The sequence below is a fragment of the Microchirus variegatus genome (assembly GCF_963457635.1).
Source record: "Microchirus variegatus genome assembly, chromosome: 2".
Taxonomy (NCBI): Eukaryota; Metazoa; Chordata; class Actinopteri; order Pleuronectiformes; family Soleidae; genus Microchirus; species Microchirus variegatus.
The window spans coordinates 39875891-39901369 of NC_139803.1; the positions used below are offsets into that span (position 1 = coordinate 39875891).

General features: G+C 43.7%; 1 protein-coding gene across 3 annotated transcripts in view; it reads right to left on the reverse strand.

Annotated features, from left to right (window-relative positions):
• ank2b (ankyrin 2b, neuronal) overlaps window positions 1-25479 on the reverse strand; it is a gene marked incomplete at its 5' end in the record, with an annotated part of 83320 nt that overhangs the window by 8970 nt on the left and 48871 nt on the right. For 2 of the 3 annotated variants that reach the window (XM_083908890.1, XM_083908889.1), the window contains 13 exons: window positions 137-10877; window positions 11455-11683; window positions 11782-11931; window positions 12019-12150; window positions 12988-13065; window positions 20282-20303; window positions 20975-21097; window positions 21191-21316; window positions 22364-22592; window positions 22676-22772; window positions 22848-23052; window positions 23612-23823; window positions 24025-24179. In XM_083908890.1, coding sequence (XP_083765016.1) covers window positions 137-10877; window positions 11455-11683; window positions 11782-11931; window positions 12019-12150; window positions 12988-13065; window positions 20282-20303; window positions 20975-21097; window positions 21191-21316; window positions 22364-22592; window positions 22676-22772; window positions 22848-23052; window positions 23612-23823; window positions 24025-24179 — 12499 coding nt within the window. Of the gene's footprint in view, window positions 1-136; window positions 10878-11454; window positions 11684-11781; window positions 11932-12018; window positions 12151-12987; window positions 13066-13550; window positions 18165-20281; window positions 20304-20529; window positions 20563-20974; window positions 21098-21190; window positions 21317-22363; window positions 22593-22675; window positions 22773-22847; window positions 23053-23611; window positions 23824-24024; window positions 24180-25250; window positions 25350-25479 lie in introns of all 3 variants that reach the window. The other variant, XM_083908891.1, reaches the window with a different exon arrangement.

Consider the following 25479-nt stretch of genomic DNA (forward strand, 5'->3'; position numbering starts at 1 on the left):
CACATTGTGGACAAAGTCTCAGGATTAATACACTGCATTTTGTCATTAGTCCATCGAGATACGTCACACAGTGTTATCACTTCATCCAGGTTAATGAACTCTCCCACGTGCTGGATTGTAATGCTTTAACTCTTACCGTTTGCCTGATAGTCTCGCTCTCTACTTCCCCAGCATGGACCTTTGGCATCTTCTCATCCTTTTTATTTACACCTTCAACTGGTGATGACGCCAACGGAAGGTCTTCCTCACAAACAACACTTTGGAAGGTTGAGGTACTTTCAGTTTCCGATCCTTGCTGTATCCATTCTTTGCATGACGAAATTCCTGTCTCCAATTCTGTCTTTGTTTGCTCCTCAGAGCTTTGAATAAGTAACGGTGACACAGCCATCTGCTCTTCATACTGCTCAGGTGCTGAAGTTGAAGCAAAACTCAAACCTTTTGATTTAGCCGCTAACCTATCACTGTCCTCAGAACAATAACCTAATTCCTCCTCTGACTCAGCAGTTTGTGGACTCTGTGGCCTCGGACTGTCATCCATCCAACAGCTGACAGGTAGAGGATCAAACTCAATATCAGATGACAAAGACATGGGTGATGATGACCTTTCTAAGGGGATAGGATCCATGAAATAGGACGACAATATTCGCATAAACACAGGCACGGGTGAATCAGGCAATAGTTGCCTGAACTCATTGATAGATGAGTTGGATTCAGGTGAAGATGGTCTATCGGTCTCAGCAGCTCTTGAGGATGTGACTGTAAGCTCCCAAACTGAAGAGTCTGAACACAACGACTCAAGTGATGATGCCCTACGTGTCGTGGTGAAGCCGTGGACTAATGCGGCAAACTGAGGGATGGGAGAGTCTGGAGGGAGAGACATGTTGCTGTTGAACTCCGGCATAGACTCTGGAGATGAGGCTCTTCCATCTGCTATGTGCATGGCGCATTCAAGTGACATATATTCTATATCTGATGCTAAAGTTTCAGGTGAGGTTGACCCCGATCTCAGGTAAGTTACGCATTCTGGCAACGTTGCTGTAAATTCGGGTAATGGCGAGTCTGGTGAGAGTCGTCTAAACTCATTAACTGATGCTACGGATTCGGGCGACGATGCTCTCGATTCTAGCGCCATTGCTGAATTCGGGGACATGGGTCTGAAGTCTATCGGAGATTCTGGTGAATAACGTAGATCATCTTCTCCTGTATCAGAATGTAGTGTTTCTGGTATTTCAAATGTGTACTTGGTATCCTTGTACGGCGCTGCTCTTAAAGACAAACTGTTGTCAATCCTTGGGGGAGGTGGTTCCAAAACAGGCATGTCAGGTGTAGCTTTTGCGCTAAAAGTGCAAAGAAAGTCTTCATCAGCTATGGCTGTTTCTGTTGTAGTCGGTAGATCTGTCGCTTCTATAAGTTGTCCTGTGGCATTAGCGTTTTGATCTTTGGCAATGTCTTGCTCGTCACCTGAAACATGACTTTCATATTCAATTTTGTTGCCGATAAATTGCAAAAACCCAGTTTTACTGCTGAAAGTTTCTCCAGCATACTGAGGATCGTGTACTTGAGAAATCAGCTTCTGTAACTCGACATCGTAAACGAGATTATACTCAGCAACCACAACGGCTGATTCCTCAGGAATGGGAGGAACTACTACAGGGGATAACCTGCCCTCAGAGGCGGTAAGAGCTTTTAATTCAGTTAGCGGTGATGGATGCGTCAATAGGAATTCTTCCTGATCTGACGCAACAGATTCTGGTGATGCAGACCTGTCTTCGGCACAAAACGGGTCTAAACTTTGTGGCAAATCATCTGAATCTGACATTTCACTGGTTGGCGTGTCTCTCAAAGTCATGACTTCTTCTACTACTGTCTTTGTGAAATCTTGTACTGGCGAATCAGGGGGCAGGCGTTCAAACTCGTCATTTGATCTATTAGACTGAGGTGATATTGATCTCACGTCAGTGACCTCTACGCCAAATGAATCGTCATCTGAAGCAGAATCTGACCATATTGGTGACAAACCCTCAATGTACCTTTCTGTTGATGAAATCTCGAGGATATCTTGTGTAAAAGCAGGGAGAGGTGAGTCTGGAGACAGGCGCTGGTGTTCATTGGTGGATTCAACTGATGGGGGCCTTACATGATCTAAGCTCTCTGATTCAGCAAAATGTCCAACACAATAATTCCTAGACATCAAAAACTCATTCAAACCGTACTCAAAATCAGATTCAATTGATTCGGGGGAAGATGATCGATACCCGACATTCACGATTACAGGTTCACACATTGCTGGCCTGAATTCAGGTATGGGTGAGTCTGGTGACAGAGCCCGATATTCATCTACAGAGTCAGGTGAAGAGGGTCTGGTTTCATGAACTGGTGATCCTACGCTAAAAACAATGTATTCGTCAACTGAACACGCTGACTCGGGTGATGTTGACCTACATCCAAAGAACTGAGGTAATTCTAATATTGAAGGCATAAACTCAGTTAAAGGTGAATCAGGTGAAAGTCTGAGTGATGACCGAGATTCAGGAGACGACGGTCTACTCTCCAAGAATATCGGGAGACTCGATTCCATGTCTAAATCTGACGATACTGACTCTGGAGAAGTGGACCTCAAGTCCATGTGGTAAACAGAGGACTCATGTAGAGTCCGTGTAAAGTCAGGTATGGGTGAGTCTGGAGAAAGAGGCCTGAATCTGTCAACGGATACAGATGAACAAGGAGATGCTGCTCTTTGCACAAAATCCCAGGGGAAATACAGATCCGTCTCGCCATCCCAATCTGAAACTATCGACTCTGGTGATGTGGATCTGTACCTTACCCTTAACATGACAGGTAGATTTAGTCTGTACTGGGGTAGAGGAGAGTCCGGAGGCAAGTATGTAAGATTGTAAGATGTTTCTGACTGAGGCGACTCTGCTCTGTCATCAGAATTAAACATCTGTGAAAGCTCTGATGTACATTCATCTTCTGAAGCCTGTGATTCAGGTGATGGTGACTTATAACCTTTAAACTCACAATACGTCTCCGTATAAGCTGGTCTGAAGTCAGGTACAGGAGAATCAGCAGAGAGTCTTCTGTTTTTACTCAGAGATGCTAAGGACTCAGGAGAAGAAGGTTGCTCCTCTATTTCCGTCAGGAAAGATAATTCCACTTCCAAGTCTGACGACACTGATTCAGGTGAGGAGCACCTTGAAGCCAAATATGATGTAAAGGATTCTTGCACTGCAAATTCAGGAATGGGCGAGTCTGGCGAAAGAGGTCTAAATCTATCATTGGATGCAGTTGAAGCAGGAGAAGCTGCTCTTTGCTCGAAATCCTCAGGGAAATAGAAATCATTTCCTTCATCCCAATCTGAATGTACCAATTCTGGTGATGTGGATCTGCACCTTCCTCTTGATATAACAGCTGCACTTACAGTGTACTGAGGTAGCGGAGAGTCACAAAGATAATGTTTTAGATCATCGTCAAAGACTTCTGACTGAGGCGATTCTGCTCTGTCCTCCACATTTAACAGTGGGGAAATCTCTGATGTACATTCATCTTCTGAAGCCTCTGATTCAGGTGATGGTGACCTATACTCTTTAAACTCACTATACGTCTCTGTAAAAGCTGGTCTAAAGTCAGGTACAGGAGAATCAGCAGAGAGTCTTCTGTTTTTACTCAGAGATGCTAAGGACTCAGGAGAAGAAGGTCGCTCCTCTATTTCCATCAGGAAAGATAATTCCACTTCCAAGTCTGACGATACTGATTCAGGTGAGGAGCACCTTGAGGCCAAATATGATGTAAAGGATTCTTGCACTGCAAATTCAGGAATGGGCGAGTCTGGCGAAAGAGGTCTAAATCTATCATTGGATGCAGTTGAAGCAGGTGATGCTGCTCTTTGCTCGAAATCCTCAGGGAAATAGATATAATTTCCTTCATCCCAATCTGAATGTACAGATTCTGGTGATGTGGATCTGCACCTTCCTCTTGATATAACAGGTGCACTTACAGTGTACTGAGGTAGCGGAGAGTCACAAAGACAATGTTTCAGATCATCGTCAAACACTTCTGACTGAGGAGATTCTGCTCTGTCCTCCACATTTAACAGTGGGGAAATCTCTGATGTACATTCATCTTCTGAAGCCTCTGATTCAGGTGATGGTGACCTATACCCTTTAAACTCACTATACATCTCTGTAAAAGCTGGTCTGAAGTCAGGTACAGGAGAATCAGCAGAAAGTCTTCTGTGTTTACACAGAGATGCTGAGGACTCAGGAGAAGAAGGTCGCTCTTCTATTGCTAATGGGAAAGATAATTCCACTTCCAAGTCTGACGACACTGATTCAGGTGAGGAGCACCTTGAGGCCAAATATGATGTAAAGGATTCTTGCACTGCAAATTCAGGAATGGGCGAGTCTGGCGAAAGAGGTCTAAATCTATCATTGGATGCATTTGAAGCAGGAGAAGCTGCTCTTTGCTCGAAAGCCCCAGGAAAATAGAAATCATTTCCTTCATCCCAATCTGAATGTACCGATCCTGGTGATATGGATCTGCACCTTCCTCTTGATATAACAGGTGCACTTACAGTGTACTGAGGCAGCGGAGAGTCACAAAGATAATGTTTTAGATCATCGTCAAAAACTTCTGACTGAGGCGATTCTGCTCTGTCCTCCACATTTAACAGTGAGGAAATCCATGATGTACATTCATCTTCTGAAGCCTCTGATTCAGGTGATGGTGACATATACCCTTTAAACTCACTATACGTCTCCGTAAAAGCTGGTCTGAAGTCAGGTACAGGAGAATCAGCAGAGAGTCTTCTGTTTTTACTCAGAGATGCTAAGGACTCAGGAGAAGAAGGTCGCTCCTCTATTTCCATCAGGAAAGATAATTCCACTTCCAAGTCTGATGACACTGATTCAGGTGAGGAGCACCTTGAGGCCAAATATGATGTAAAGGATTCTTGCACTGCAAACTCAGGAATGGGCGAGTCTGGCGAAAGAGGTCTAAATCTATCATTGGATGCAACTGAACCAGGAGATGCTGCTCTGTGCTCAAAATTCCCAGGGCAATACAAATCTGTCTCTTCATCCCAATCTGAATGTACTGATTCTGGTGATGTGGACAATTCTTCTGACTGAGGCGATTCTGCCCTGTCCTCATAATTACACATTTGTAAAGACTCCTTTTCTGAAGCCTCTGATTCAGGTGATGATGACCTATAACCTTTAAACTCACAAGAGATCTCTGCAAAATACCTAAAGTCGGGTAAAGGGGAATCAGGAGAGAGTTTTCTGTTTTTACTCAGAGATGCAAAGGACTCGGCAGAAGAAGGTCGCTCTTCTAAAACCATTGGGAAAGGTAACTGAATTTCTACTTCTGACAACATCGATTCAGGCGAGGAGCAACCTGAGCCCATGTGTGATGTGAAGGATTCTTGCAGAGATTGTACAAATACAGGAATGGGCGAGTCGGGCGAAAGTGGTTTGAATTCATCGTGAGAGGTATTTGAATCAGGAGAAGCTGCTCTGTCGTCAAAAGGACAGGGATCACACAACTCGGTCTCCAAGTCATTATCTGAATAAACTGACTCGGGGGATGTAGATCTGTACATTACTGCATAAAGACGAGGCTCAGCATGCGCGTAATGGGGTATCGGAGAGTCTGGTGACAACCGCTGATATTCAGAAGAAGACGAGACTGACTGAGGAGAATTCGGTCTCTCCTCGGCTTCAAAAGACTGCAACACCAACGGGGCAAATTCCACATCTGATGCCAACGATTCAGGCGATGCTGACCTGGAACCACCGACGCCAACAAGTGGAACTGGAATAGTGGGTTTGAAGTCGAGAATGGGAGAATCCGCTGAGAGTCGTCTGAATTTACTCACTGATGCTAAAGACTCCGGAGATGAAGTCCGCTGCTCATCAAACACCAATGAAAGCGGTAATTCAAACTCTACGTCAAACTCTGACAGCACTGAGTCTGGTGAAAAGGACCTGTATTCCATTTTTGACTCCTGAAGAGTTGGTTCAAACTCTGGAATGGGGGAATCTGGTGAAAGAGGTGCAAATTCATTTAGAGAACTCCTGGATTCAGGAGAGGACGCTCTTAAATTTGAAGTTAACATGAGCGACGTAGGTGAGAAAGGTCTATATTCTGATTCAGAGTCAGGTGACAGAGGTCTCTTTTCAACTTCCACATAGTCGGGGGAATCTGGTCTTTGTTCTGAATCAAATGGAGAAGTAATCAAAGGTGCATACTCAACATCTGATGTAGGTGATTCAGGTGATGTAGACCTAAATTCAATAAATGATGGAAACCGTTCAACTACTGTTGTGTTAAATTGGGGGACGGGGGAATCTGGTGACAGGGCCCGGTTTTCGTTTCCCGATGCCACTGAATCAGGTGATGGAGGTCGACGCTCATTGGATACCAACGTAAACAATTCATCTTCGCACTCTATATCGGAGTGACAAACTGACCCAGGGGATTCAGCAGTTAAAACAGTTGGCTGAAGTATGGTCTGCCCAAAGTCGGGTACGGGTGAATCGGACGAAAGAGCCTTGAGCTCATTCTCAGAATCTGAACTGAAGGATTCCCGTCGCGTCTCCACAAATGACATGTCCAGATTAGCCATTCCAGACTCTGACATTATGGATAAAGGCGTTGATGACCTGCTGCCTGCAACCAACACAACCGATTCTATACATTGGATGAATTGTGGAACTAATGTTGAATCGGGGGATGAAGTTCTGATTTCTGTTGTCAACTCAAGAGATTGAGGTGACACGGACCCATATTCCGTCACACTTTCTTGTAAAAATGGCCTTAGCTCAATTTCTGATGTCACTGAATCAGGGTCACATTGTCCTTCTTGGTCGCTGGACTTAGCATGTAGTAATTTTGATGAATCCTCAAGGTCTGGGGAACAAGGTCTAAATATGTCCACCAAGGACTCTGTCTCCTGAGGAATGGACTTCTGAACAGGGTGAGGTGACACTGGTCCACCTCTCTCCTCTGCATCTGAATCAAGGAGACCATGTTCTTTACCGACATCCACATATTTAAACACTACAGCTGTACTTACAAAAGTATCCTTTACATAATGAGGGTCATACAGCTGACGTATAAGCTGGTTTTCTATGAATGTTGAGCCCACGATGGATTGCTTTTCTTCAAGCATTATAGACACTGATTCGGGTGAGTCTGCTCTGTGGTCTATAAATGTGTCTGAAATTAGAACCTGATATTCAATGTCTGAATGTACTGATTCTGGAGAAGACGATCTGTAAGCTGTAATGGTTTCAGGCACTGACGGCGTGAAGTCTGGTAAAGGTGAGTCAACAGAAAACATCAGGTTTTCTTCTACAGATATCGAAGAACCGCGTGACAAAGGTCTAGTTTCATTAAACGACATAGGGATGTAAAGGTCGGATTCTTTATCTGACGAGGGTGATTCTGGTGAACGTGGTAAAGATTGTGAAACGTGACAAAAGTCAACAGAAAACTGGGCAACTGGTGAATCTGGGGGCAAGTCTTCCAAAGATTCTGGAGAATCAGACCTTAGTGTACTTATTAATGTTAATTCCCTTGCTGATAAAGGTCTGTATTCAGAATCAGAATCAGGGGACAATGGTCTCTCGTCTCCCTCAACCTTTGCTTGAACTGCCTGGAGAGCATCTGCATCAGGTTGCCCTGCAATGTCCAACTTCACACCATCATCTGACTCTTCTTCTTTTGTACCAGAATCTTCTAGAACATACTCAGTTCGGGTTCCTGCATACTCAAAAATCGCAGTTTTATTGCAAAATGTTTCTCCAGCATACTGAGGATCACATATTTGAGAAACTAACTTCCAAGGTTCAGCACTATAAACAAGTCTATAGACTGGTACCTGAATTGCCTTTAGATTTTGACCAGTATCTCTCTCTGTGGTCTCTGTAATGTGTGATTCTGTTAAGTCGGATCTCGCCATGGAGGTAACTAAAACTTCACATGACTGTACACATTCTGGAGTCACCGACTTGGGAGATGTTGAAGTTGAGAGCAAATCAGCAGGAATGGGTGACTCGGGGGAAGGTGGCCTGTTTACGTCATCAGAATTCGGGGAGGAAAGAACATCCGAGGCTACAGATTCAATTGATGAACAACGATCCAATCTCGCATAGAGAACCGATTCTGACAAAGAAGGTCTAAAATCAGGAATAGGTGAGTCAGGTGAAAGTGTCCTGTATGTGTTCATACATTGCGCTGAATCAGGAGATGCTGCTCTGTCTTCAAAAGGAAAATAAATATCTAAAACTGTCTCCAGCTCCACTTCGGACAATGCAGACTCTGTGGACACTGATCTGTGATAAACTAGGGACAGGCAATCGAGAGAGTGTGAGTACTGAGGAATAGGGGAATCTGGTGATAAAGCTAGCTGGCTATCTACAGATCTGCCCGAGTGGGAGGAGCCTGGTCTGTATGACTCCAGCAGGCTCAGTGATTCTGGTGACATGGGTCTATATTCTGCTTCAGAATCAGGCGAAAGTAGTCTTTGATTATTTCCTGATTGCAAAGCCACAGTCTCATCTAAACGTGTTTGATAAGACTCAAAATCAAATGCATCCGTCTTACTTATGGAGGGTTTCCCTACATACTGCGGGTCACAGATAGGCGAGATAAGCGTCCTAAATTCGGCATCGTATGATAAACTGCGGACTGGCACGGGAGAGTCTGTTAAAGGTGAGGATACAGGAGTGGAAGGTTTTTGCCGATCTTCAGGTACATTTTTAGTAAATGGCAATGTTTGATCAGATGCTGGCATCGCTTCATGTGTCTCAAGAATATCGGACAAACCTATAATAACCCAGTCATCGTCAGACTCTGATACTAATTCCACTGGTGTTCGCGGTTTGGGCTTAATATCAAACACTACAGGTTCAGGTTCATCTCGAGATGCAACGGAAGCAGGTGATGTAGCTCTAATCTCAGGATTAAATGATCCTGGAGACGTGGAGCCATATTCCACATCTGAACATAGTGATTCCACTGAACTGGATCTGTCCCCTCTCATGACAACAACAGTGTCGGGGCAATTATAAGTGAACTCAGGTACAGGTGAATCAGGTGACAACGCCTTATATTCATTTACTGATGCACACGACTCTGGGGATGAGCACCTGTTCACAAAAGGCAATGTTAACATAACGCTCTCTTCAATGTCCATGTCGGATGTTGCTGATTCAGGTGAGGATGATCTACATTCACCAAATGTAAAAGATTCACAGACAGCATGACCAAATTCTGGTATGGGAGAGTCTGGTGGGAGCGGACAGTGTGCGGTGATTGATCCTAAGGATTCAGGGGACGATGATCTCATGTCATGGAAATCAGGAGATACAGTCACATTCTCAGATGATGAAATACACCACTGCTGAGTTCCTGCAATGATACACTCAGGGGATGAGGTTCTGTCCTCTACGTCAAAAGTTAAAGACTGAGGTGAGATGGATCGCTCACTGCTGTAATAACTGACTTGTGGTAATGGCCTTCCAAATGGCCTTTTGTTTGGAACCATTGGGGTTAATGGCCTTTCCTCTGCTTCTGATGTCCGCAGCACTGAAATGTCTCTCGATGCACCCAGCAAAAGTTGCGTCTGAGTGGATTCGATATCATCACTCGTTTCCCATGGAAGAACAGTGGGTGGGAGGGGAGACAATGGTCTAGACTGAGGTTTTGGGGAATCGGGAACAAGAAAATTCAGCTCATTCACCGACACCTCTGATTCCGGTGACGAGGACCTACTCTCTGTCAGTAATATTGATGTAGCGGGTAATAATTCAAGTGAAGATGATCTACAAAGAACTAAACTACTGGTTTCAGAAGTTAATTCTGGTGAACCGGGTCTACATCTGATTGGTTCCGTTTCAGGTGTCTTCACCGTGAAGTCCACAACCTCATATTCTGGTTGCAATGAGTCATGGGTCAACTGAATAAAGCCTGAGCTCAAAGATTTTGGTTTGGCTGAATCTTGGGTTCGATTTATGTCATCCTTGGAAGATGTCCCCTGGTCAACATCAATCTGGTTTGAAACCAGATTTTCATCATTCTTTGCTCCTGCAACTTCATCTTTCCTATCCTCACTTTGAACAACTTCTTGAGGGGAAACATCCTCGTGATCGGAATCTGTCAGCCTGACTTCATATCCATAGAGGACTTTATACAAGCGATGTGAAACTTCATCCATGTGTCTTGAAGCCTCTTCTGGGGACTGTGTAGATGATTCCGATGCAGTAAGAGAAACAGAAGAAGGCTCAGGTGCAGTAGATGGATTAATTTGTTCATTTCTGGATCCTGGTGTGAGGCATATCTTCTCCATTACCTCTCTGATTTCCATAAGCTCCATTGAAACCTCTTTAGTTTCCATAAGCTCCATTGAAACCTCTTTGTTTTCCATAAGCTCCATTGACAGGCTCATGAAGTCTTGCTCGGCCTGTTCACACTCAATCAAGCTGTCTCCAAAATCGGTCATAGATAGCGGTCGACTCTCGCAGACACCTGTACGCGAGCTAGAGGAAGTCTCCCGCCAATGCTGCAGTGACAAATAATCAACATCATGTTCAGCGGGGGTGGATTGCAGACACTCCAAGCTCCACTCATCTCCCCCTTCTGCCCCCTCATACCCAGCAGCCCCCTCGTCATCGCATGGCTCAACCGTGGGGTAAGGAGGTGGGGTCATTTGGTGGGTGCCTAACTTGGGTCCCCCTTTGTACACAGGGTCAATCACCTGAGATCGTAGGTTGTAGGGAGAGGTGCGGTACACTGTGAAAAAAGGACTTACTTGTTTGAAACTGCTTGAGTGTACAGAGTCTGTCATTTCCTCATATATCCTTTGTGATGAGCTGTAAAAAAAAAAAAAAGAGTATTTCAATATTCAGTTACTGTCAAGTTTTTAGTTGAGCAAACCAAGATTTGGGGCCAATTCCAATTCCTATCTTAACCCTCAAGCTCAACCCTTAATCTTAACTGGCCCTCAAAACCAAGTGTTGAGGGTTATTTTGTCACTTAGAAATGGGACACCCCTTAAATGCAGATACGTCTTCATACTGTAGGGGGCAGAATAACGCAAAAAGCTGCGTCCACTCTGTCAACTCCAAAAAAGAAGAAGAGGAACACATTTACGTCACGATTATTTATTACGATCCGTTTGTCAGTCAAGTTATTAGGTTGTCAGTTAGTTTTGCCATCTTTGTTATGGCAAAACACGCAATGCATTCTGGGTAGCCCTTGCTCCCAAGGGTGGTCTTGGAAAATCTAAATATTGAGGGCGATACAGCCCTTAAACTTGCCCCTCAACTTAATTATTCTGAGAATCCGGACAGCACTTGCACTAGAGGGAGCGCACATTTTTGAGATTGAGGGTTAAGCAAGGAATTGGAATTCACCCATGATATGAATTGTCCTTTCTGGATTACTTACTAGGCCGTTTCCATTTCTTTTTGTAATTTCTCTTTCTGAGCATTTCTAAGAAGGCCTCTGGAGTCTGTCTCTGATCTTCCCGCTGTGTCGTGAAGCGACGACAAACTGGAGGACAGGTCTTCTGCTGACACCATTGGGACGTCCTGTCCGGAGCCAGGACTCTTACGCGCAGTCTCTGCTCGCCTGCTTGGCCGAGGGCTGTCGATGTCTTCATGAAGGGCAGAGAAACCTGTTCAAAGAATGCAGAGCAGGCATTTAATCTTCACTTTAATGACTTTCAATGACATGCTTTCCTTGTGGGAAACCAGTAGAGTGACACTCACGCACCTTCACTGTGGTCAAGCACTATGGTCCGTTCAATTTCTGCATAGGTATGTGATGATGTCTCCTCCTGAGTGGACTTGGTTATTTTGGTTTCAATGAGGTGAACAATGTCCATTCGGTTGATCGTTGTCAGCCTTCTGATGAGAGATGCTTCTGTTGAAGCAAAGACAAAAAAAAAAGTTCAACTTTTATCTTAACTAGAAGTTTAAATTTGCATATTCATAACTATTCGTCGCTGACCTGCGGCATGTTTTCCTTCCCTCTCTGCCCAGTGTTTCAAGAGAGCATGACTCTGGTCTTGCAGCGAGTTGGGGTTTTCAATCCTTATCAGGTTGATCTTCTCCTCGCTGAAATCGAGTTGTCGCGCCAACTCTACAGAGAGAAAAGAAGATATATAATGAGCATATATACATTTAAGCATAAACGAACAAGGTCTGAAATGTTGTTTCAGAGTCTGCCAAATGTTAAAGCTAGGATCGGTAATTGTGTTTTAGCGAGAAAATGAACCCAGCTTTAAAGGGACAGTTCGGAATTTTGGACATAAGACCTATTTTCCAACTCAGCCAGTGTGATGGAGACGTTTTCAAGAAATTTCAATTTCAGTTCTTCTAGTTGCCGAGTTCGCTGGTGCTATGGCTAGCGCAAGTCAATCATACAAGTTAGCATGGCATTAGAAACAATCATACCGACTCCACAGTACAGTGTATCGATGTACATATCTGTGTTGATAGAATAATATTTGAAACAAAACTACCTCGCATCGCCTGAATTTTTGAGGGACTACTTTCTCAGCAGCAGCAAAATCAGTGCGCCACTGCCGTAGCCTAACAGGAATGACGCGCTGCTGCTGAGACATAAATCCTTCAAATTGCAAGGTTAGTTTTATTTCAAACATTCTATCAACACAGATACATCGATAGTCTGCCGTTAGAATTGATTTGCCTCGGGTGCACTGTAGAGTCGGTATGAGTGTTTCTAATGCCGTGCTAACTTTTACCATTGACGTGCGCTAGCCATAGCACCAGCAAACTCGGCAAATAGAAGAACTGAATGAAATCTCTTGAAAACGTCTCCAGACGTCTCCCATCACACCGGCTGAGTTGGAAAATAGGTCTCATGTCCAAAATTCCGCACTATCCCTTTAATTAACAACGTAGTTTTGAGCATTTGGCAGTCTGAACACTTAACTGCTGCAGAGACGCGACTCACCCGTCCAGCTGAAGCCCAAGTGGTCGGCTATAATGGCCAACCGTTCCTCTCTACTCTCTGCTTCATCCTGTGGGTCTACTGCAAATACCACCAGACAGCCATGAGCGGTCACAGCCGCGAGATTGACCAAATAAAGACAACTTCACAAGCAATATCTGCTAGAAACTTCACTGGCTTTCTTTGTGTTATTCACCGTTTTATCCAATTCATTATAAACTAGGGACTAGTAAATATCGCAACTCTTTTAGCGATACTAAAACAAAAACAAAAAGTACATTTCAAGTATTGACAGTACATGTGCTTGGTCAGATAACTACTACTTTAATCTTTAAATGCTTTTTAGGTGCTAGGTTTCCATGTAGCCTTTAGGTCAATCTTGAGATGTTCTACACACACAGAGGAAAAGAGACATTACAAAGACATCTCAAACGACAAAGCAAACATGGATTCTTCCATGAACTACAACAGGGAAAACTACACGAGACAGAGAGGCAGCATGTTTACAGCTATTGCACTAGTGAGGCAGAAGAGATAGAGAATAGCCCCTTATACTGGGGGGATACCTTGACTTTGGACTTTATCATCTGGAATTCGCTGCATCTGTGTCTCGACAGGGTCGTCCCACAGTGGCCTAATGGGGAAGACGTCTGCTGAAGGAGGGAAATGCATCTCAGAGAAAGTTTCCCTATCTATGATTGACTGATCGATGAGACTGTTCTCATCGTCTGAGTTGGTCGCTGCGACCTCTCGCTTGTTGTCTTTCCCTGCCTGTGCCAACCTCGCCACAAGTTTCGCTGCCTCATCGCTTATCTCCTCAAAGAAATCCAAAGACTTTTTGCGTGGCTCCCTTTTTTTCTCTTTAGTGGGTGCTGGTGCATGAGGTGAACGAGCTGACTGAACGATTTTGCCGCGGACCGGCAATCTGGATTGAAAGCCTTTAGATTTTGCCGACTCTACACTCAAGGGACGACCCTGTTCTTTTTTAGCAGCGGGCCGGGTAGACTCTTCACAGAAGCTCTTGGCTTTGAAAGAAGTTTTCTTGGTTTTGACATCCACAGAGGGACCCGCGTCTGTCTCAGATTTTCTCCTCGTATCCTTTTTCACAGGGACTCGCAGCTTTTTCTCTTGCGTAGATTCAACACGTTTGACAGAGGAATCAGGCTTGGGAGGGCTAGCTTTGACGGGAATTCTAGATTTAGAATCGGACGTAAAGGATGGCTCTTTTTTAAGAGTGGTTGAAGAGGAGGATGCTTTAGATTGTGAGGGAACTGTGGATTTACTCCTACCTTGAGGTGTAGATTTGGCTTGTGATTTGGCTGGAGTCTTTTTAACGCTACCGGAAGGACTTTGTTTTGATTTTCCTGTTCCTGTTGGTTTGGGTGTGTCTACCACTGACTGTGGCTCTTCTGGTGAGGAGTCAGAGGACTCTTGGCCCTGCTCAGAGTAAACAGATCTGGTAACTGTTGATTCTGCTGTCTGTACATTTGTTATCATTTGGTCACAGAAACTTGTGTCTACATCTAAGGACTCTTCATTTACGGGTTTGTCTGGTTTGGTATCTAGACCTTCTGGGGATGTCTGATCTTTCTTTGTAGAAGCTGAAATGCCCATTTTAGGGATTTTAGATTTGGAAGCATCAGCTTTAGATGCTGTGTGATGACTTTCAGGGGGAGACTGAGGCTGAGCATTTGTTGTTTCTTTAGATTTTTCTTCTTCTTCTTCTTCTTCTTCCTCGATCTTAATCTCCAGTGTTAGATTGAGGCCAACTTCAGGTTCTGCTGCTGGTCTCCTATTTCCATCTCTGGCCTCTTCTAAGACATGCTCCTCTACAGGATGTTCACCTATCTGGAAAAAGGCAAACCCGCCGCCCTCTTCCTCGTAGCTCCTCTTAGTCATGTCAATAGCACCACTTCTGGTCATCTCAAAGAGCTTTCCTTCTTGGAAAAGAAAAGGGTTGGGCTCACTGTTGGGAGTGCTCTCTTCTGTTGGTGTTCTACCAGGCGTCGTGTCTGGCGTTGCTTGCACAGATTGACGGTCCACTGCTAGATTCAATATCTTCTGTTCCTCCTCTTTGACACGAGCTGCAAAAGTGGCATCATCCTCCCGCATGGCAGACCACAAGTCAGTATCTACCTTTGCAGTGACACCTTTTGACTCGGTTCTGGGCGGCCCCAGTGCCTCTTCATCGTCCTCTGTGTCGTCATATATGCACACCTCTGATTTAAATATTTCCTGTGTTTGATGCGTGGTAACGCTTGAACTAAGTCCAGTTTCTAGTGCTCCTGTTTGTCCTCTGTGATCTCCTTTTATTTCGTCTGTTGCATTACTACCAGTTCTTAATGTGGCAGTCTGAAGCTCGCTAACACCTAACTCTCCTTGGTTTTCCCTTGCACTCCTTAAGCACTCCTCTTTTTGCTCATCAGTTTTGTTTTCAACATTTGATCTAACGTGTGCCTTTTCAGCACTAGAGTCTTTATCGGACTGTGCAGATGGTGCAAGTCTTTGTTCCTGTGCAGTTTCCAGTTTGAATATTGAATGCTGCTGGTCTGAGACAGAGTGAGGTCCCTCTGAAGTGACACTGGCTGTTGTGTTCTTGACTTCTTTGCAGTGGGATTCCTCATGCAAACCTGCTGAAAAAGGAGAGGGAGGTTGTACTTTAATATGGGGATCAACAAAAAGAGCTAACTTTGATTCCTCTGTGGGTCTATCAAGCCCACAATCACTCTGCGATACGTTCTCACTTGTGGGCTCTAGTCTGTCATCCCCTAATTTGGCATCTGCCGAAGGAAACAAATCTTTTCTAGGGTGCTTTTTGCTCTTTGCTTCTTGTTCCATTTCATCAAATGTTTTTATTTTGGCTGCCATCTTAAACATTTCTTCCTCTGGAGTTATTTTTCTCTTAGCTTCATAGCAGTCCTCTTCTTCTGGATCTTCAGGGATGACAGATGGTTTGGATGGAACAGAAAGGAATGTATGGTCAGGGGGTCTGGGGTTTACCTCATAACTTACCTCTTCAGAACTAGGAGTATCAGGGGAGAGGGGACTCTTACCGGAACTTGTCATCTGAGATGTCTGCTCACAACTGTCATCATCAGCACTAGCCTCATGGTCTCGAAGCAGCCTACTACGTAAAGCATCTTGAGGGAATTCTGTGGCTTTGGTGGGCTCTGGTTGGCTCGAGGGTTTACTAGGTAGACCTAGTGATGACGGAAACAAAGGGTGGCTTTTTTGCTCTACGGGGCTGCTCTCCAAGGAGTCACGAGGAGGTGATTCCTTGGTTGGGCTAGGCTCAATGGAGTCGGGGGACTTATGGGAGGAATTTTCGTCCATGAGTGGACTACCATCTAGAGAGTCTCTGTGGCTTATTGTACAAGAATCATCAGCGAATGGACTGAGAGCGTCTGAATCTTGTTTTAATGACAGATCTATGCTTTCTTGATGCTGAGAAGAGGATCTATAGCCTGGAGAACCAATTAAGGGCAATGTTAACTGATGACCGGGGCTCTCATCGTCACTAAGAAAAGATTCTACAGTCTCTGATATTCTTTTTGTAAGCCTTTGAGGTCTAGATGGCTTAGACTCACTCCTCCTATCATACAAGGACTCACTTGTAGCGTGGTCATCTGCAGCCTGGCTGGAAGAGACAGGGAGGGTCAAATCTGTAGATGGTTGGTCTCCAGTGGCCCCTACACCAGAGTCTCCAGACTTCTCTGTGCCTTTACTTAGTTTTTGGACTGTTGTGGTAGCTTGTGATGAAATTGTGTGCTGTCCAGCTTTGGGAGAAAGACACGGACTTTCAGGACTTGTCCCAGGAGTGGCTAAACCCTCATGTTTGTAGCTGTCCTCTGAGCTTAGATGAGGGGCTCCTTCTCCAGAACTAGCACTTAGTGAGTCTGCCGCTCCCTCGTGTTTTAGACTGTCAGAGCTGTCGTCGAGGCCACCACTTCCAAAGTCTACAGTTTCAGTCAGCTCTGAATGGGCAGGAGCAGCTGCCTTGGTTTCTTTTCCTCTGACTTGCTGCATGGTCTCTTTTTTCTGAGGTTTGGAATCCAAAGATACTTCTCGCTCTTTAGAGCTTATTGATTTGGTCACGGATTTCGACTGGACGGTTTCCGATTTTGAGGTTTTCTCTGCTCTTGGTTTCGTGGATGATTTGACCTCAAACAGCCCAGACTTTCTTTTCGAGGGGTCCTGCCCCGTTTGGAATGCTTGCATTAGTTCTTTAACCGACATTGTCTCCTCAAGTTTTTCAGATTCAGATTTAGGGGATTTAGGGGGGCCCTGTTTTGATTTAGGGCTTTCTTTGGCTTTAGGAGAGGATTTGCCCACAACAGGCAATTGTGAAGGCTTGCTTCCAGTGACCTTTTTGCTCTTCTGTTCTGCTTCTACTTTCTGTTGTAAAGCTTTGACTTTGTCCTTTATTGACCCAATGGGAGTTTCTTCAACAACTGGGGACACGGGTGATGCTGGCCCAGGAGCTGCTGGCACACTTAAGCGAGCAACTGTCTCTGTTGATTCTTCTGCCTGGCCCTGGTCTTTTCCCTTCTTTCTTAGTGGCTTTTTAACATCACCAGCAGCGTTTTTGTCATGTCCTTTGGTCGGAGAGGTAACTTTTGAGCTTTTTCTTAGGACAACATCCGTAAATCTTTCTTGGGTGGCTGGTTCTTTCTTAGGTTTTACTTTAGATTTTACTGGTGCATCCAGGAGGTATTCTTTAAGATCACCACTGTCCTTTATGGCTTTAGGTCTCGGCGCCCCTCTGTTAGCTCTACTTTCCCTTAAAATAGGTTCTTGAATTTCTAAAGCTGCCATCTTTTTGGCTTCTTCTATCTCACTGTTTGACAGAAGAACCCATTCCTCCGACATCCTAGCTGCTTTCGCTGCCTCCTCTGCCACCTCACCCTCATATGTTCCACTTCTTAGTATCTCACTGACTTTCTCAAGGTCCTCTTTGACCTTCTCTAAGTCTTTCTCCATTATCTCTAAGGGTTCTCCAGAAATGTCCTCAGCCCCTTTCTCTAGACCACACCCTCCTAAGGAAGGGGATTTCTCTGTAGAGTCTGCAGTCAAGATGGCAGTCATTTTGATCAAATCTTGTTTCATCTCTGACACGTCGAACAGGAGGTCTGGCTCTCGAATCAGCTCTGATTTCAGGACTGATGACTCCGTCTCTTCGTCTTCCATTTGGAAGAAGAACAAGTAAGGAGTGAAAAAAAAATCAAAAAATTCAAATGAAAGGGGACAGACATTGGAAAATGTGGTCAGGACAAGATTGGAGCACACTGCAGGGATTATAGGACAACAGGTTTACAACGGGTGCTACAGAGGAACTGGGCTTATACTTTTGTATGCTTGAAGGGAACTGGGTAAACCAAAAAAAAATAAAAAATACGGATGGGAAAGGATATGAGCAGGAAATAACTTGCTTATACACTCAACCAACACACCCAAACTCACAAGACAGAACTAAAAAAACAAAAAAAGTAACAGAAATGAAAATGAAAAATAACTTTCCATCTGACCAAGAAACATATACAATGAAAAAAGAAACAAAGACAAATCAAAATATCTCAAGATTGCGCGGATGCATGACAAATGGATGAAAAACTAATAAAAAAAAGTCTACTTGTCTACCAAAGAAAGCCAGTGATAATTCACAACAGAACCATGACATGTACAACATACAATAATTTAACACAGCACAAAGGAAAATCTAAACGGGGTGGAGGATATTTGGAATACTATAGAAAAATAATAAGGAATATTGACACAAACCATAACCAAAAGGCGCTATGCAGGGGGGGGGGCATTACAAAATATAAAGCATGGTAACTAAAGAATGAACAAACAAATCATTAAATATTGTCATACAGACACACAAGCACACGCATACACATGTATGTAAGGCAAGTTATTTCCATGCAAAGCAAAGGGAGGTGTTGATGAAGAGGTCCTGAGGAGAATAATGATCTGGGTATGATCAAGAGCTGTGTCCCCATTCAATAATGTGGTTAATATTCATTTATCTACTCCTACTATGTTTAGTATCTATGTCTTTATACATATGTGCATTATGCCTTAATTTTTACACTGTTATATGTTATAAGGTGAAGAGAGTAGAAGGATTTGCCTTACTATTACACTAGAGGACTTCTTTACGAGGAATACTACTGCAGTATTATGGTCTCTAATGTCCTGGAACTAGTTTCAAGAAGCAAAGATAGGAGCAAGCGACAGATGTTCGGATTTTGGTACAGCAAGGCACAAAGTGAGGAAGTGGACAGTCGAAATATCACCAGGCAAAGTCCAGATTTGCCTCTGTGATGACATTTCTGATGCTACCTGTACTAAATGACGGTGACTGCAAGGGATTTTGAACTGGCATAAGCCGGTTGTTGCGTAAACACATTGAGATCAATGGATGTTGAATTTCGACAAATTCAAACGTGCAGAAATCACGTTAATTTCTTTTTTTTTTTCAAGCGTTCTGACTCTTTTAAGCAACAAATAGTTGCTTGTGTTTCTATACCTTTAAAATGAGCCAAATTGCATTGTGCACAATTATACACAAGGTGCATAAGTGTTCAAATATCCCAATTGTGTCACATTATTAACCTCAAAATAGGTTAATTTTGGTTGGGAACCACTCAAGTATCAGGACTTTGTAATACCCCACATGTTAGCCCTTTCAGGCCAGCACATAACTAGAGGCCACTGTCACATCAACATTAAATAGGAACAAGTCTACTGTTCATGTACATACGCAGACGGCACTGTTTGACCCTTTCTTCATACGTCCAATCTCAAATTGTGAAGAGTTAAATTGATGAGCGATGTTGAGACAGGTGTAAAAATCAGAACAGAAAAAAACCCAAAAAGCAAAGTAAAAAAGTGAAGTTTAAGCCTCAGGAGGAACAGAAACATTGACATGAGGGTGGTGTGTAACGGTAAGGCCTGTTTGTAGTCTAGAGTTAATCTACAGTGTATTAGTCTGATTATTCCTCTGCACACTAACTATGTTAGCCTAGCATGTATTAGCCATACAATATCAGTGCTATAGTTGTCATTCATTTGATTAACTAAAGGCCTCTTCATACTTTCCACGTTTTGTGTGTCTGCAGAAGAGCTGCACACTTCAATTTATACTTAAATTCATGGTCTGTCTTAGGCATGACGTGAACTAGAGTAGAATTAAACTGACGCGGAAACTATGAATTGGCCTTAAAGCATGCAGTATTGTTAAAGAGCTTTAGTAAAGATTATAGCAAATTTAGAAAGGATAAAATAATCTTACATTTCTCTTGTATTCTGCCGTTCTGGAGAGAAATATGGAGAAAAGATTGCAGTTAGTCTCCTAACATTAGTTAATGTCCAACGTCTACAGAAGTAAAGGGAACATGCAACACAACGGCATCACAATCTAATCTACTAAAGTAGACTAAATCCAGCTAAAATCTATCTAAACTACTGTATATTTACTGTTGGCGGTACAATGGTGGACAGGAAAGAGGAGCAAGTAAGAAAAGCGGTGGCTGCTTTTACCTCCTCTTCTTGCTCTTGGTCTGAATCGGACTCCTTTTTGTGAGCAAGAAGCAGCGAGAAGCAAAGAGACGCACAGATAGAAACAACAGCAACATTAACGGGAAGACAGTGGACAATGTGTGGTTACCATAGCAACAAAGACAACAGGTCAGTGTGATTTTGGGGGGAAATGCAAAGCAGGTTTAGGCAAAGATCTTAAAAATTAACTCCAATTTTCCACTTCTCTTGATCCTTTTGGTTACAGGCGATCTATCTCATACGTTGTTTGTCACTTAAATTAAGGAGGAACAATTATTATGAAGCTAAACAACAGTTGTTTCCAGACATTTACACAAGTAATAGGAACATAATGCAGGTTATAGTATGTTGCAGTAATGGAGAAATGAGAGGCAGGTGATTTTACAGAGGCTGCAGTGCAACAATAACAACAACAACTTGTCCTCACCTTGCAATATGACGGGAGGGTGATGTTAAGGTTGCATATGGCATTCTGGGCAAGTGACCTGTAATTTCTGGGTTCTTTCATAAAGGATAGACGGCCACACGGCTCCTGAGTGTTGTCTCTGATCTGCAGTGAAGAAAAAAAATCAAAGTTGGAGAGATGGCCGCTGCATAAAAAGGCTTGTTGTGCTCGTGTCAGCGTAAAGGAAACGGATCTGACTTTGATGAAGAGCGCGAGTCGGTTCTCCTTAAAGGCGAAGAAGCTGAAGAGATGATGCTGGCCACTTTTGGTGAGGGGAACGAGGTTCCCGAAGCATTCTGCATAGATAGGTTTTCCTTCTAGAACCTGAAGAGAAAAAAACAACAACCCTTTAAGTATCATGGTTGAATAAAAACACAATTGACAAAGACTAGAAACTTTTAATTTAAGTTTTTAATTAGTCTATACCTTCATCACAGAAGCCCATATTCAGGGTCGATGTTGACTGCAATATTCAACTGCATTCAAATGAGGTTCTTGTACATGTTGAACACTCCTGTCATAATAATCACAACCTATGGTTTTTAAGTTTTCTGAAAGCTCTAAGTTCTGGATGTCCCGTATACAACTTTATGCCATTGATTCTGCTTCAAGCTTCCGGATTAACTCTCAAAGAAAGCTTGTTGTTTGGCTAACAAGGTTCCAGACTAGGCCAGAGTTAAAGGGATAGTTCGGAATTCTGGACATAAAACATATTTTCCAACTCAGCCGGTGTGATGGAGACGTTTTCAAGAAATTTCATTTAGTTCTTCTAGTTGCTGAGTTCGCTGGTGCTATGGCTAGCGCAAGTCAATGCTACACGTTAGCATGGCATTAAAAACACTCATACCGACTCTACAGTGCACCCGAGGCAAATCAATTGTGACGGCAGACTATCGATGTACATATCTGTGTTGATAGAATAATATTTGAAACAATCGCATAGCATGAATCATCCATTTTTGCGGGACTACTTTCTCAGCTCTGCTGCTGCTGAGACATAAATCCTTCAAATTGCAAGTTTGGTTTTATTTCAAACATTCTATCAAGTGTTTTTAATGCCATGCTAACGTGTACCATTGACTTGCGCTAGCCATAGCACCAGCAAACTCACACCGGCTGAGTTGGAAAATGGGTCTTGAATGTCCAAAATTCCGAACTATCCCTTTAATATTGGTGTGGCATTCCCATGATCCAAGATAGAGAGCTATCTGGCACTTGTCATGGTTTGACCACTTCATTAGATCTTAGAAAATGACAAAATGAAGTGAACTACACTAAAGATGTCATCATTTTCCAAAAGGTTTCTGTGTGTTAAGCCATTTCAGCCTCGTTAATCAACAGTAACCCTCGTCCCACGCCCTCCTCTCTCACCTCGACGTCTCGACTACGCGCCACCTCGGTGAAGTTCTCCTGCTGCTCCAGGGTTTTGTCGATCTTGTCGTCCGTCATGCAGAAGCAGCGCAGGCGAGCCTCGATGGGGTCGTGGGTCTTGGCGAAGATGACGAACTTGGCCATGTAAGGGACGCAGATGATCTCGCGGTACACCTGAGTGGAGAAGTTGACCGACTCCTGGACTTGTCGACAGTCGATGAGCCAGAACCTGGAAATCAGTGGGGGAAGTGGAGTTTGTATTTTGCGCTGCTACATGTGAATCACTTTAAAAGAAGAGGCTACATGATTTACCTTGCAGACACGTTGGTGGTAAAGGAGACAGAGTCGTTGATAAACGTTAAAGGGGTAGTTCCTGTTATATCCTCCCATTGGGCCGGCGTTGTTCCACCTACAAACATAACATCGACATGTTAGAACATGAGCATCGGTTGGTTTGAGGTTTGACCGATGTCTCCTCTCTGACCTGTGATGCTGCAGAGGAGGCGTAAGGTGGGGGTGTCGCCTCCAAAACCGTTGAGGGCTGGGTCTGAGTTGCTCTTGGGGACAGGGATGGTCATGGTGATGGGTTTGTGGAACTTCCTCCTTCGTGGCTCCAGGGTGACGATGGGACTGAACGTGGCCTTGTTTCCCAGGATCTTCCTCACGACATCTATATTCACTGGCTGGGCCTGGAAGAGAACGTGGACGGAGAACAGTCGTATGAGCTCATGTCATGTCAGATTTTCCATTCCCTTGGTTGATAGTAGACCTGTTACCGAGGAGATTACTGGTCTATGTTGGATATCATCACAGAAACACAGGTCTGAAGCTGGAAATTAAGTGTAAGCTCTAGCTAATAGTGACGGTCAGATCTTTTAAAGATGGTGTTAGCTTAATAAGACTTTAAAATCACCAAAATAACAAAGACAAATTTCATGCAAATGATCCCCAGAGTAGGACTCCTTTCAAGTTTCCATCACCCCAGAAGGAACTACAATAATGGTCATTCCGACTGACTTCAAGTGTCTGTTGTTCATCACCCTAAAGAAGGGTTAGGGTTAACCCTTGAGGTTAGGGTTAGCCCTATGGTTAACCCTTGAGGTTAGTGTTAGACCTAGGGTTAGGGTTAGCCCTTGAGTTAACCCTCAGGGTTAGACCTAGGGTTAACCCTAACCCTAAATCCCAAACTTTTAATGCTTAAAAAAAACCCCAACCTCACTATGGCACAAACACAAAAATCTCAGTTACCTGCAGCCCGACCCTGATTCTCTTGGTGAGCGCTCCCTCGGGAAACACGGCCTGCACTTGAGGCACCACCGTGCTGCTCAGGATGCCTCCCTCGGGACCGATCAAATTACTGTCCTGCTTGACGCGCGACACCACCGCAAAGTACTGCGGGAAGTCTCTGGAGATGATGCGGCAGATGCGCTTCCTCTCCAGCTCCTCCGGTGGGTCCAACTCTAGACATCGAATAAGAACAATCATAGAGTAAGAAGCTTAAAGTCTGTCGAAAAAGACACATATTTTAAGTATTTCTTCAAAGAATCAGCAGACTGGTACGAGGGGCTAACAAGAGTCTTTGATAAGACGATCTTAGTGATGACGCTGGTGAATCTGGTCTACTGTAGTGCTGTATATATACAGCAGTATTAGAGACTGACCCTCGTCCATGCCGTTGAGTATCTGGTTGAGCTCCTCCTGTGTGTGTTCACAGTGATGCTCCTTCCAGCTTTCTCCAGTCTCACTCCTCAGGATCACCAGCTCCCTCTCTTTCCCCCTCAGGGCAGCAAAGTGAGGGATCTCCACGATCACAGGGCTGGAGGTAAACAACACACACACACGTGAGCCAGTGCACAAAAAAGACAACACAGCACGTCTCGTGTGTGTATTATTAGGGACCCTATTGTAATTGTAAGAATTATTATTAGTAAGTATGGTTTTTGAAAATGTGTGTAATTAACAGGGTTTTGAAACCTCTTCAAACATGTAATTTATGTGGATTTGGTGACCATTATCCATTGATGACTCATGGTTTTAGCTGAACTGATTTTTATCAGATTTAGACATTTCTGAACTGTAATATTTCAAAATAAAATACCCATAGTGCGTGCACAGGAGCATATACGTGTGTTCAATGTGTTCTTTCTAACATTTTGCCAATTCTAATGTCTGCCTGAGCTATTTACTTAAAATAAATGTTATAATATAGTGTCAATTACTTAATACTTACCTGTTATATTTAAAGCACAACAAACAAGCTACAACACACGTCTACGGGAAACATGCTACCCTATACTTCAACACGGGACAAAGACAGCTATCGAAGCAGACCCCGCTCATCGTTTCATGTGATGTTTACGTGGTTGTTTGGCCACAGGGTACTAAAAAAAATAACATTTTGTTATTAAATGAGGTACACAGGAAGCATAATCAGAACAAATTGGCCAAATTATGAATTACAATTCAGAATTTATACATGTTTTAATACATTTTTGGAAATTTGTCTTTTGCCATTTACACGACTCAAAGTCAAAAACAGTGCACATGAAGTTGAAATTGACTTTGTTATTCATAGAAAGGCCACACAACCACTTAAATTCCACATGAATATTAAAGACACAAAAATATATCTATAAAAAAACAAAATTGCATTGAAATAATAAAGAAATGGAGAAGGCGAAGCAGGAAACTGAATGTCACAGCGATGTGATGTCTAGACGGAAACGGATTTAAAAAAAAAAAGGGGGTGCAAGAAAATTTATCACAAGCATGACGACACAATACGCACAAAACAAAACAGGTGGAAGCACTGAGGACCAGCACCCATGGATTGTTTCATATGCAAAAACCAGTGATGTATTCGTTCTTTTTTTTTTTTTGACCCTACCCAAGGAACTTTGTCCCCGGCGGGCCGAGCTGGAGGATTCTGCTAACCAGACTCTCCCCTTCGTTAAGAGGCGGAGGGGCAGTGGGGAGGTGGAGTTTACTGTGTGATCGACCACACGTCCATACGCAGCAGTGAGGGAGGAAAGAGCACACACAGTGTGTTGGTCGGGTGCAAAATACAAAGTCTGGGGGGGGGGGGGGGACAAATGAGGCCAAAAGAGCTAAAAAAC